Source organism: Pectinophora gossypiella, chromosome 10 (genome assembly GCF_024362695.1).
Source record: "Pectinophora gossypiella chromosome 10, ilPecGoss1.1, whole genome shotgun sequence".
NCBI lineage: Eukaryota > Metazoa > Arthropoda > Insecta > Lepidoptera > Gelechiidae > Pectinophora > Pectinophora gossypiella.
Genome location: NC_065413.1, coordinates 13304878 through 13318634, shown reverse-complemented (window position 1 = coordinate 13318634; position 13757 = coordinate 13304878). Strand labels below are relative to the sequence as shown.

Here is a 13757-nt window from a genome sequence, read left to right as displayed (position 1 = left end):
ATATAAAAAATAATAATATTGGTTATAATGTTGTTCAGAATCGTTAACACATTTATCACAGCACCTTAATGTTTATTCACCAATAATTTTTAAGAAATCAAATTCCTTGTACTAAATAAAGTAAAATACTAAATTTGTTATTTCATACTCATTTCTTGGAATGTTTAAAATCTGTCGAATTATAATAACCTTGTGGTTTTTATTGTATTTTAAACTTAAATTCAATTTTGATATAAGTAGTAAATTTTATTTTTAATATTAACAATAAACGGTTATTTGATTATCATTTTTCATTTTAGAGGATGTTAAATAAAATTTGAAAACATGAATATATGTATGAAGTTATGTTTTCCTTTTTTAGCCGAACCCTTTTTTTGGTTTTTATTTTAGTAACGTTTTGTAGCTAGAAGTTGAAGCTTTGCCTTTCGATATTAATCTAAACAAGGTATTTGTTTCAGAACCACCTAACGAACCTATGAATCTTCTTATAACTGGAGTGACATCTCAAGCTTTCAATGAAAACTCTGATGATGACGTCATTGAAGTAGTCAGAGATGAAGCTCCTATAGAAATACTATCGGACGGCGAAGAATTAGAAATGGAACGGCAGAACCATCATCAGCAATCTGTTATACAAAACTTCCATTTTACGTCATTTCCTCCCATTGATGTTGGTAAAGAGAAAAATGACTTGGGGGATGTTGAAGATCCACTCAAAAATGATTCTCCCTTGTCTAATGATAATAATGTTCCCGAGAAAGAACCAACTTTAACGTCTGTGGCGGTACCAGTCATAGCACTTCCTCCTCCTCCATCTGAAGCGATTCCCCAAACTGATGAAATTCCTCAAGAAGTTAATAATGGCATTAATGATGCCATTGAAAATACCTGTGGTGATCAACCAAAGGTTGATAAAGCAAATACTATCGTCGACACAGTAGAACAACAACTTGAAGTATTATTTACTGACGATAAACAGGAAAAAGAAAAAGATAACGCCAAATCTGCAGTACCAACGGAAAATAACGTCAGTGACAATATTCAATCTTAACTTCACAAATACACGCACTACATTTACTTAAGTTGTTAATAATTTAGTATAGTATTAATCATCTTCCAGGTAATTAATGTAACTTTCATTTGCATTTTTATTTCAATACGTAGTTCTTAAGAAAACAAGGTCATCATATGTGATTAACTGATTAGCTACACATTCGTACCTAAGATTTTTTTGATTTGTGGAAATCTCACACAGTGAAAAAGAAAAAAAAATGTTCCTTTTTTGTCATACCTATTATGTTTTTCTATATCTCTGATAGCTAATAAATGTGTTTATTGACTTTATGCTTTAGCAAGATCGTCTTATTTTTACTTTGTATGATATTTTCCTATAAAATATACACTAACGTTGGCATTTATTTTTACCTATCTACTATTAAAGTAGGTACATATATACGCATATATATTACTACTACTTCTAAAACGTATTGCGTACTTAGCTGCATGACTTTGTTTTTATCAAGAATTTAACCTTTTTAATATCATATAACAGATACTTTATTGCACACACACACACACACACAAAATTATAAACACGAAAAGATTCTTCAAATCTGTTGTATGTGGCTGTTTCCTTTATTAAGAATAATGTCTCTTATATTTTTCAACGGCCTCCGTGGTCCAATGGTTTGAGCGTCGGGCTCACGATCCGGAGGTCCCCGGTACAAATCCCGGTGGGGACACATGACGAAAATCACTTTGTGATCCCTAGTTTGGTTATAGGACATTACAGACTGATTGTCGGAACGTGCTTCGGAAGGTACGTTAAGCCGTTAATCCCGGTTACTACACACTGATGTAAGTTAGTAGTCATCACACATAGTAGATAGTAGTCATATCAGGGGCCTTTGGCGGCTCAATATTAACCCTGACACTAGGGTTGATGGGGTTGGTAATCCACCTCACAACCCACACGATAGAAGAAGGCTCCAATGTCTGAATTCGTGGAGATTAATGGCGACATCTTCGTCAAGGCGTCAACCACTTCACCATCACAGGACCAGCGGGCGCTGCCGCTGCCACCTCTTCATCAAGTCTCCAGTTTACGCCGTCACTTATAACAATATCATCGTTCTAAGTATTCAAAGATACTTACAATCACAGCCCTTATTTTAAATAAAGATCATATATTTTTCAAGGCAAAAGTCTTAATTTCGGAAACTGAAATAAAATATTACTTACATCGATATTTTTTATCATAATATTGAGTTATGATGTAAAAATGAACGCACCCACATCTGTCAATGTCATTTTAGTCTATTGTCAAACTCCATTTTCGCACCCAGTGTAACCCTCGCCTTATACCGCTTTCTTAATCCTATTATCCTTTATCCGCTCTACGTGTCCAAACCAACTTAACATTCCCTTCTCAATCTTAGTCATTATGTTATCTTTTACATCATTATATATCTCTCTTATCACACTGTTCCTTACTCTATCACTGAAGTAACTATATTGTGATAGTTTTTTTAAATACCTGTTTTAATTACTTCTTTCCTTGAACAAAACTAATCCTACTTCAACTTTCTAGGTACCGGCACGACTCAGATGGCTGCTTTCATGGAGGTTAGCGGTAGAAACGTCCTCATGATTGGCGACAACCGGTTCATGAAGCACTACATTAGTCGCCGTGGCAGGACCCGCTGGCGCTGCTGCAAGTCCTTCAACAAGTGTCGAGCCATCGCCATCACCCACGGCAACGTCATCGTCAAGCTCAACGATACTCACAACCATGGACCTGGTCCGTTCGTCACCCGACCTAAAAGGGATTTTCCAGCCTAACATGGTTTACTAGATTTGCTAATACAATACTAGATTTTAGTCAAATATTCCCTCTAGTTCTAAGGAGAATCTGCTCAATAGAACTAATGGGAACTAAGGAAAACACGAACATAATTAGAGTTTTAAGAAATGCGATGTTTTAAGGCGTACCCTAATGGGTACGACATATTTTTTTCAGTTGATCATGTTTTTCGTAGCATATATCGGAGCAACTAGTCAAAATGACTTGTGGCCCCTTAGTAACAACTAAGTATATGACTTTATACTACACCTACGCGGAAAGTCCCTTTTTCCATTTTTGAAAAGGGGTAAGAAATTGTAACATAACTTAATAAGCGGAAAGAAAAAATGTTTGAAAATATCTTCTCCCAGTTTTCTAAATTTAAATTTTGTGACAACATGTCAAAAGACAAATACTAGTGGAAAAGGGCTTTACGTGTAGAGGATTCGATTCCGGGAACCCGGTCATATTTTATTCCCGAAATTTTCGGGATTGAATTGAACGAATCCAAACGAATATTTATTTTTCATATAAGTCAATAAAATATGCGTGTAACAAATGTGTAAATGTGTGTAAAATATCCGCTTCTCGTCGTGTAAGTATTGATAGCATTTTTCTTAACAAAATGCATTAATTTGTCTAAATAAATATAGATGAAAACCAACGAGTGTTATTGTCTGTAGCATGCCTTAAGCATACTTTATTTTTTTTCTGCATTATATTCTTTTTTATACTAAACAAGTACTAACTAAACAAGTTTTAAATAGATGATGTTTTTTAAGTTTATACGAAAATATAAAAAAAAACTAGGCAATTATCAAACTAATAAATTATTTAAAAGTGTCTAGTTTGTTGTTTATTATATCAAGAGAAAGTATAATTTTGTTTTGTTTTTTGAAGATTTAACTAAAGATTTAAAAAAAAAGAGTTGAATTTGATATATTTCACTGTCTTTTTGTTGCCACTTTGTATTACCAATACAAGCCCGGGACTATCCCGGGATCCCGAGGTTAACTTTCGATAATTCCGAAATCCTGGGATTAGAAAACATGACCGGGATCGAATCCTCTAGTTACGTAGGCTGTAAGCATTTAAAAATAAATAAAGAATAATAGAACAATATATTTTTTTAAATGACATTCGCACGCGGGTCTCCATTTTTATGTTATACAAATGTTACAACAATTTTTGCTATTTTCCTTGTAGGTGTCGTATAAGCACTCTCGTATTTATCACTCGGAAGAAAGTACGATTCCGTTACAATTACGATTAAGTAATCGGTCACTTTCTTTCGGTGAACAATGTACTATTATGTATGTGTAAGATCTGTTGTACGTTATCCGTTGTGTAGTCTCGGTTTCCACTGATATTAATGGTAGTGAGAAATCTAGTCATTGTAAAGAAGTCAACTGTATCTTTTATAGGATCTAGTTTACATATAACCAGACCTGACCACCACCACCGGGCCAGATTACCAGACCTCTAGAGTGGTTTACCAGATTTTTGTCATATGAAAAAAAATAAGGCCCGGATTTCCAGACACAATAGTTAAACAATGGTATTTGGATTTTAAAAGGACTTTGGGCCTTACGACCATATAGTATTTTATTAAAAAAAACTCGGTACACCGATACCGGTTTATACGGTATTCCGTAAAACACCGAACCGGAGGTTAGGTTAGGTTAGGTTAGCGGACCCTATGAAAACGGGATAACGGTAGGGATACAATAATGATGTTTTTATAAAATATTTTGAAGATATTTTTTGTTCTTGCAAATCGGATATTGGAATAAAAGTTTAGATCGGTGTTCGTTATTGTCGTATTTGAATAAGTATAACATAATTTTATAAGTTTTCTTGTGAGTAGTTTCGTGATTTTAAGAATCTAGATTTATAGTTGTTATCTAAAAATCTAAATAGGTACGTAGTTATTCTATCTACCTCAATAACTTTCGAAACAAATTGTGCCAGTTCTTCAATGTAGTTTTTATTGAAACCTATAAGTCCTAACCAGCTATAAATGTTAGCCATTTTGTGTTTGTTTCGCCACATGCTCTATGCTGATAAACGTTTGATTGACTAACCAGTACTTGACTGGCAGATAGGCTATCAGGCAGGTTATCAGCTACTGGTAAAACAGCTGCTTAATATTATACAAGGTGTTAGTGACATCGTTATGAAAACTTTGAGGGATGTTTCAGACCATGATTCTGAATTGATATCAAGTGGAATTTCCTATCGGAAAACTCAGAATCATGTTCTGAACCATCCCCATCTGTATTCGTTACGATGTCACTAACACCCATACCTACTTGTATGGCTATCTGTATGTACTTGTATGGGGTGTAAGTGACATCGTAACGAATACTGAGAGGGATGATTCAGCTCATTATTCTGAGTTAATATCAAGTGGAACTTCCCGTCGCAAAAGTATAGAACTGAAAATAATTTAAAAAAAAAACACAAATATGTTGTTGAATTTTCCGACAGGAAATTCCACTTGATATTAACTCAGACTCATAGTCTGAATCACCCCCGTCAGTATTCGTTACAATGACACTTACACCCTGTATATTATACTTACTAAGTAATGAAGGACTTTCCAGGCTATCTTCCCCAAAAATAATAAGATGCCTTAAAGATGGCGTTGCTGTCAACATTTTACGTAATTTTTACCTATTTTCTCATTACTCCCGAGTAATAAAATTAAAAAATACATAATTAAAAAAAAATACAATGTGATGGCAGAAACATATGGCTTCTCTTTATTTTCATCAGAATAATAATAGATGGAAGATGTAGTTCTACCTGGGTGTAAAAATGTATCGTCATTTATACCCAAAAACAAAGATATTTGGATTTTAAATGCATAATAATATATGTCTGTGATCCATGAAATTAGAAGGTTAAACGAAGCAAAATCTTCACAACGCCATCTATATTGTTTTTGAGGAAAGAGTGAGTAACCTGGAAAGTCCCTTATTGATAGAAGTAAAAAATATGGAAGTCAGGAACACGACCCAAATATCTAAATTTGGCAAACTGTAATAGTAGGTCCCTAATACGTTTTCAAGAAGTTTTTGTAGTAGCTCTATAGGTTGTAGTAGTAATTTGTAATCCTTTTTTGAAAAGTTTTTATTGACATTAGATTTTAAGACATCTATGAAATAACGATGTAGCAATACATTTATTGTACTTAAGTTAGTTGTACGTGTAATCCAACAAATGGAATTCGTAAAACAAAACCAGTTTTTCATTTTGAACTAGAAAACTACCTTCGTTTTCCAGCTTCTGAAGAATGTCTGCGTTTTAGCTTCCAGAAAATTTATAGATAACACTTATAAAATAAATAAATAAAAATAAAAATCGTTTATCGATGACACTGAGCTCTTGTGGCTAAAATAGTAAAAAATGAGAGGATATTTTAAAAAATATATTATTTTTCCGATCTTTTTTTTTATACGTGTACCTATTGCAATAGGCGAAGCGATAGAGTCGTAGGACAGGAGTCCTAGTACACCTTTGCAATAACCTGTTCTGGGCGCCATCCCACTCGCGTCAGACAGAGTACTACGGGGCGGAAGGCAAGACAGAAACCACTGCCCTATTTTTCCCTAAAAAGTAGCGTGGAGAATGCTACACCGACAAGAGCGTGGCTCTTAAATTAGTCATGACCTGGCGCAATGTATCTTCTTTGATGACTAAAATTGTAATAATCTACCTACCTACTAATAATAAATAATCGCTCCATTATAGGCCTCGTTAATGCCTTCGGGAAAAAAAAATAGTCTATGTACGTAGAAAAAGGTAAATTATTCAGCATTTTCAAATATTTGCACATAATCAAAATCGTCTACTACAATATCGTTTAATATTTCAGGATTGAAGTACATACAAGGTGAAAAAGGTAGAGGGAAGATTTTCGTAGCGGGATATGAGTTCGTACGCCATTTTGAGACGGGGTTCGGTAAAACAAGATGGCGGTGTCGCAGGTACCATTACCATTACGAAAAATGCAGAGCCGCTCTTTGGACTTATGGCAATCAGTTGGTGAAGTCTAATCTTGTGCATAATCATGATCCTGAATAGTATTAAGAATCCTTCTCTTGTGTGTAGACTGTCTCACCTGTTACTCAGTATTAGTATTATAAAAATTAGTAAAGTAGATTAGTTCTACAATTAGTAAAAAAGTGTAAGTTTCGGATCAAATTGTATTGCATTAACGTATTAGCTATACTTACCTACCCATATGAATCAATAAACACGTATAATTAAATAAATATTCATTAGAGCATTTTATTTATTGTATAAATAAGTTACTCAAAAATGTATTTCCAATTTGTGTTATTTATAATTCTACTTAAGTCATAATTATACCTACTAGTATACTGCTTATTGGCTATTGTATGAAGTACATTATAATAATTCTTCATTAACCTGTATTGTAATTATTGTAACCTAGTAGAAAACTTTACTAATCTAATCTAGCCTACAAGATCCCACTGCTGGGCAAAGTCCTCCCCTTCCTCTTTCTTTCGCGGTCCTGTGCGTACTCCGGCCTGTCCCTCCGGCAAGCATCCAAGAAAAAAAGAAGCGTGGGTTCTCGAAAGAGATGGCGTGAGAAAACTTTACTAACAAATAAATATTTTATAACGATAATTACAAACTTACAGTACTAAATCCTGACTAACAATCCATACGCTTTTAGCTCACGAACTAACAAGGATAACGGAACTAACACTAATTTCCTTTCAGCGAGAATCGTCAGGGGCAATGGGTACCCAAAACTGCAGTACCAAGGGTTCTTCTACAGACCTCATAACGCTTATAGACGACGGAGGATGCAGCTGTGGTACTGCAGATACAGGAACAGCAGAGATTGTCGAGCTATCATCAGGACTTTGGACGGAAAACTAGTCGACGGTCGTCCGGACTTCCCCCATAGTTGTGTGCCGCAAGGAGCTGTTATACAACCCTGGCATTTTTCTCCGCTTGGGAAGTACGCGTAAATTTTGTTGTTGATTTTTTAATTTGGTTTTTGGTAAGAAGTAGGTATTTGAAGGATTTTTATTTTATAAAACTCGTCCGTGCTTAAGGAAACTCGCAAAGAGATAAATCACAAAACCATGCATGGACAGGATGAGGACCTTAGTCATTTCTCTTCAGTACAGTGTTGAGCAATATAATGTACCCACTTTAGGACTCTGTCGCACTAACATATTTGACATTTAGTGAGACTTACAGTTCAATTTGTCAAAAAAGTTAATGTGACATGGTACTATCATCACATCATCATCAGCCCATTAACGTCCCCACTGCTGGGGCACGGGCCTTCCCTATGGATGGATAGGGAGATCGGGCCTTAAACCACCACGCGGGCCCAGTGCGAATTGATGGTTATTAACGACTGCTAATGCAGCCGGGACCAACCGATTAACGTGCCTTCCGAAGCACGGAGGAGCTCGAGATGAAAACTTTTTTTTTGTGGTCACCCATCCTATGACCGGCCTTTGCGAATGTTGCTTAACTTCAACAATCGCAGACCGAGCGCGTTTACCGCTGCGCCACCGAGCTCCTCAATAATAAGATCAGACTTCCAAAAACGCTAAAACCTGTGTTTTATCGGTAGGCACCTTCAGTCTTTGACTGCAGTCTTCGCCGTATCTGTTTTCATCTCTTTTTATATATCATGTCATAGGTATTAAATTTGCCGTTTGAAAAAGGAACACGCTCGTCCCGGCTTGGCAATATGCGGGTACAAGTCGCGTCCGAGACTTTTTTGATTTAATTTTCTCTCAATAAGTTCTTGCTTCGAATGGCATTCGATTCTTGGTTGGATAATGCACGACGCGACATCATGAGTGTTGTTCCGATTGCGTCGCTGTTTTATTTTTAAATATATTTTTGTGTTGTTTTTTTGTTGCATAAACTCATACATAAACTCACGCCCGTAATCCCAAATGGGGTGGGCAGAGCCACAAGTAATCAAAGACAACTTGCAGCCACTGTTGATACGAAGTCCTAAGATGGATATGATGAACCTTATGGTGATAAGGGATCAGCCTATCGCCCATAACATTAGTCCATCATGTTAGAAGACGCAATCCCTCTTTTTTGTTGCTGTTATTTATATTAATAATAATTATATAATACACCATTATTTTAACTTTAACGTTTGGAATGGTCTACAATAAAAGGAGTGGCCTTCCTGCAAATTATCAAAAAGTTGATCTCTAAGTAGATTATAGTCAGGAACTATTTGATAAATAAATATTTATAATTAATAATACTGTCTTTGGCTTGTATTGAGATTATTTTTTTAGTCTGAAAAAAAAACGCTTTCACTACGTTTTAAATGTAGATACGTAGAAGTATTCGGTTGAAATTTCTTATAAGTAATAATTTATTTTTAGAAAATTGATGTTAAAAGATGTGTATTAGTCACTTTTAAAGATTCACGCATTTTATACATAGTAAACTATTTAAACGGGTCGATACGTGATTAAATATTAAATAAGGTAAAAAACAATTACCTTATTAATTTGTTTTTTTTTTGTGTGTATGTATTGTAAGGGAATAAATGCTTTGCATGTGTAGTAGACGTAAGTAAACGTAGAAAATAATGTTCCTTACTATTTATAGGTGTAAGTAGAGACAAAAATCCTAGTAAAGTGAGAAATTAGTCAAAATTAGCGATGTGCCGTCTCTAGGAATGTTTCTGTTGTAAATACATATATACATATATAAACTCACGCCTATTTCCCACCGGGGTAAGCTGACACTATAGAATTCCACACTTCTCTTGCTTCGTCCACATTCATCAATCGCTTCATACACACATGCCGGTTCAGAGTAGATCGTATTAAACCTCCAATTTGGTCAATGTTAGTCCTTCTCGGTCTTCCTCTGCCAGCCCTACCATCATCCTTCATCCTTTGCAATTCTATTATCCTTCATCCGCTCTACCAACCTAACATTCCCTTCTCAACCTTAGTCACTATGTCGTCTTTTACACCACATCTCTGTCTTATCACACTGTTTCTCACTCTATCACTCAACTTCACACCGCAGTTGCTACGCAAAGACCTCATTTCTACGGCATTAATCCTACTTTCATGCTTCGTTTTCCATAACCAACATTCACTACCGTACATCAACGTAGGGACAAGTACTGCATTGTGAACAGCCATCCTCGCATCTTGCGAGATACATTGGCTTCTGTTGTAATAACTTTAATAGTAAGGACACTTGCTGTTTTCTTTTTTTAAATTGTTCTTTCTTGTACATCCTACCTGCCTTATGACTAGGTAATAAAGCTATTTTTACATAACTTTTCCGCCTTTTTACGAATGGCACGGCACATCACTAGTCAAAATAGAGCTTTAGCGTTGAAATTGTATTTTGTGATAACAAGTCTCAAGTAATAAAATATCATTCAAGTTATTTTTTCTTAGATCTACGTGTAATATAATAAATTCATACTTACCTGATTGTTAGTAAATAAAATACTTTTGTAACATTCTAAGTCGAAAATTGGTTTACAAAATAAACGCATTATTATATCAAGTAAACATTTTATTTTTAGGTTTAAGAATAATTAAAATACACGAAATAGAAATAATTTACACATCAATTGAACATTAACGACCTCCGAGGTCCAGTGGTTGAGCGTTGGCCTCACGATCCGGATCCGGGTTCGATTCCCGGTGGGGACATATCACAAAAATGACTTTGTGACATGACAATGGCCCTAGTTTGGTTAGGACATTACTGGCTGATCACCAGATTATCCGAAAGTAAGATGATCCGTGCTTCGGAAGGCACGTTAAGCCGTTGGTCCCGGTTACTACTTACTGATGTAATTATGTAGTCGTTACATGAGCCATGTCAGGGGCCTTTGGCGGCTTAATAATAACCCTGACACCAGGGTGGATGAGGTTGGTACTCCACCAAACAACCCACACGATAGATAGATAGAATTGAACATTTGAATCATTTGAAACTGTGCTTGTCAGGTGTAAAAAATGGGCCCGTAAAACTTTTTTTACCTTGTCTTATTATTATGCACTTACAATTTAGTGATGGAGAGAGACAGGCTATTTTCGGTCTCTTTCTAACCCACACTTCCTTAATATATGGAGCATTCCGCAATTTTCAAGGTAGAAAGCTAAAAATTGGTAAGCGGACTATTTGTGACTAACAAAAACATGGTGCATCATTTTTTTTTGCAAATCTGCCCACGACCCCTTTAAAGAGGGAGTGATATTGTATATGGGACTTTTCACAGTTTTCAAGGTAGGAAGCAACATGGTAAAGGCAAGGGGAACCATGTGACCCGGAATTTAACGCGAGCGAAGCCGCGGGCAAAAGCTAGTACTATTTTAAAAAAGGGTCCTCTTTTAGTAATTCGCAAGTTGAAGAAAATACGTCATTACAATATCCAGCAACAACTTACGTAAGTTAGCGACATACACAAGTTCTAAATGGATATTTGCAAAAAGGACCAAAGATACACACACACACACACACACACACATGTCATGTCTTGTGTGTGTATGTGTGTATGGACATGTTTTCTTTCATGGTAATGATTATAGACTTTCGGTGTTCGAAGAACTACCTACTTAATTCTAGACATAGTTGTCATACAAAACGCTTAGTTAAAGCTAATACAATCTTATACTAAACCGTCCATCTTAAAGGCACAATTGTCAAGGCATCTATATTATAGAATACTTATTTATTTATTCTTAATGTACGATTTATAATGGAATGACACCATATCGTAAACAGCTTGTCTTTAAGACACAATAATGAAAGAATAAAAATTTACACTTTATGATAATATCCAAATTAATAATTTTATTTACATTTAATATTTTAATAAGTAAACCGTCATGATAAAATTATAAAAATTGGTGGTTTCTTTTCAAGACGTATAAACTTTAACCTTACTTACATATAAAGGCACTTAAATCATAGAATTTTCACAACTCATTCTTTATAAAAATCAAATCGAAAGACAATAGACAATGAAAAAACAGAGAGAGAAAAGAACAGAAAACAGCTATCTATACTTAGTAATACCTTATTATTATGAATAACATTTTTTTACATCCCTAATTAAGTTATTTAAATTCAACTGTTACCTATGTATAATTCAATCTGTTTACAAAACTCGTGAAAATGTGAGGATCTTATCCCCTTCAACAGACTACAAATCCAGTTACGCAAAAGTTTACGTTTAAAAAAATTTACTTTCGATGAGTTCCTTTATTCTCATAAGGACAGGTTCTCAAAAAGATGGATTCTTCCGTTTGATAAATACGACGAATTCTTTAAATGTATGTACTTTAGAATAAAATAATGAACATGGGTATGGGACAAGGAAATCAATGGACCAAATAAAACCAACATAATCTGTAATGAAAATAACGTGAAATACCAATATCAGGTATGGTTGTGAACCAAAGATGCTCTAACGACAACAGATTCGTGTGTAGTCACGTTGGCTTTGCACCCGAGCTGGATACGCTTGCAGCAGGTCCACCGCACTTTCTTCCGATACGACTCGTGCTTGATAAACTTGTGATCCCCGATGTGGACCACCAGATGACCACGGTTGGATAGCCCGAAGCGCACTGAAAAAGGGAATTTTGTTAGAGATTTTTTTAAGCTAGTTAATTAACCCAACGCATCCTTGGTTCCGGAATAAAAACGGAATAAATGCTCAAGCACCCCACAGTTCTGAAAAGATTGTGAAGAATGTCGGAAGATTCAAAATTTTGAAGCTCAAAATGCTGGTGATGAATTTGAACGCTGCGATGGCGACGCAACGCAAATAGACACACATAGACACCAACGCCACGCTCTTGTCGGTGTAGCATTCTCCATTCTTGTCTATCAAAGGCAAATTCTTTGACTTATAAGGCACGACGTTCGCCTTCGCTTCAATATGTTCCAACCTACCACCGTATCAGAAAAAAATATAGAAAAAGAAACTCTATCTAGTTTTATTTCTTCTAGTGCCATGTGATTGAACTCTTGGAAATAAATTTTGATCTGCATAGTCGGAACTGAAAGGACCTGAATGCCAGACTCAGTGATACTCACATGAGGTTTATTTATCGTTGGCATTCAGGCCGTTTCAAACCAAATTATTGGTAACAAATCGATACGTGATTAGTAAAGTAGTCAAAAACCAATTTTACTCTATTGATATTGTTTCCTCTTCAGTTTTGACTTGCAGATAAAAATTAAAAGGGCTTATTCGTCAAAATTTATGTTTTAGATGTCTGGTATGTCTGGCTTTCGGTTCTAACAGAGTTGTTCATTGTTACAGTTCGCCTCATCGGTACTGGCATTGACTGTTTTGCTTCCTACTGCCTGAGCAAGCAAGGCAAGATGGGCATTAACGTCGGTGGCTATCGGTTCAGGTTCAACGGTTGCGCCAGGAACGGAAAAATCCGCTGGAGGTGCTCCAGAGGGCCCTGGTGTAAAGCAGCCCTTCACACTTATAAGGGAAGAGTGGTCTACATTCAGAGCACGCATAATTGCGGCCCAAAACCCCCTATTAATTGAATTCGTGACTCATTTTTAAGAAAACAAAACTCGTTTTGTGATGGAAATGGAATTATTTTACTGCCAGACATTTTGTTATTCTTGTGCTGTTGTGCTTGGATAGTTAGTGCAATTTTTACAATGATCATAGCCGCAATAAGTTGGTATAGTTTCAGTCTTTATTTAAGTTTGGTTGAAATTGACATCATGATGCTTAACCCTACCTATATCTCCCTAAACCTATCCTATCTATCTCTATTCCTGGTGATTTTACCACTACCTATTATAATGCAAAAGAATTTGTAATAAAAATAAAAACATTCTTCAAAAACTGTATTGTTCAATGTGTCCTTCG

General features: G+C 35.5%; 1 protein-coding gene across 1 annotated transcript; it reads left to right on the top strand.

Moving 5' to 3' along the window:
• Positions 1–437: 437 nt before the first annotated feature.
• On the top strand, positions 438–1351 carry LOC126370139 (uncharacterized). The gene has a single exon (XM_050014887.1). The coding sequence runs from the start codon at positions 476–478 to the stop codon at positions 1049–1051; it is 576 nt and encodes a 191-aa protein (XP_049870844.1). The 5' UTR covers positions 438–475; the 3' UTR covers positions 1052–1351.
• Positions 1352–13757: the final 12406 nt, after the last annotated feature.

Coding starts and splice junctions, on each gene's coding strand:
- LOC126370139 (XM_050014887.1), top strand. CDS start 476: ATGAATCTTCTTATAACTGGAGTGACATCTCAAGCTTTCAATGAAAAC.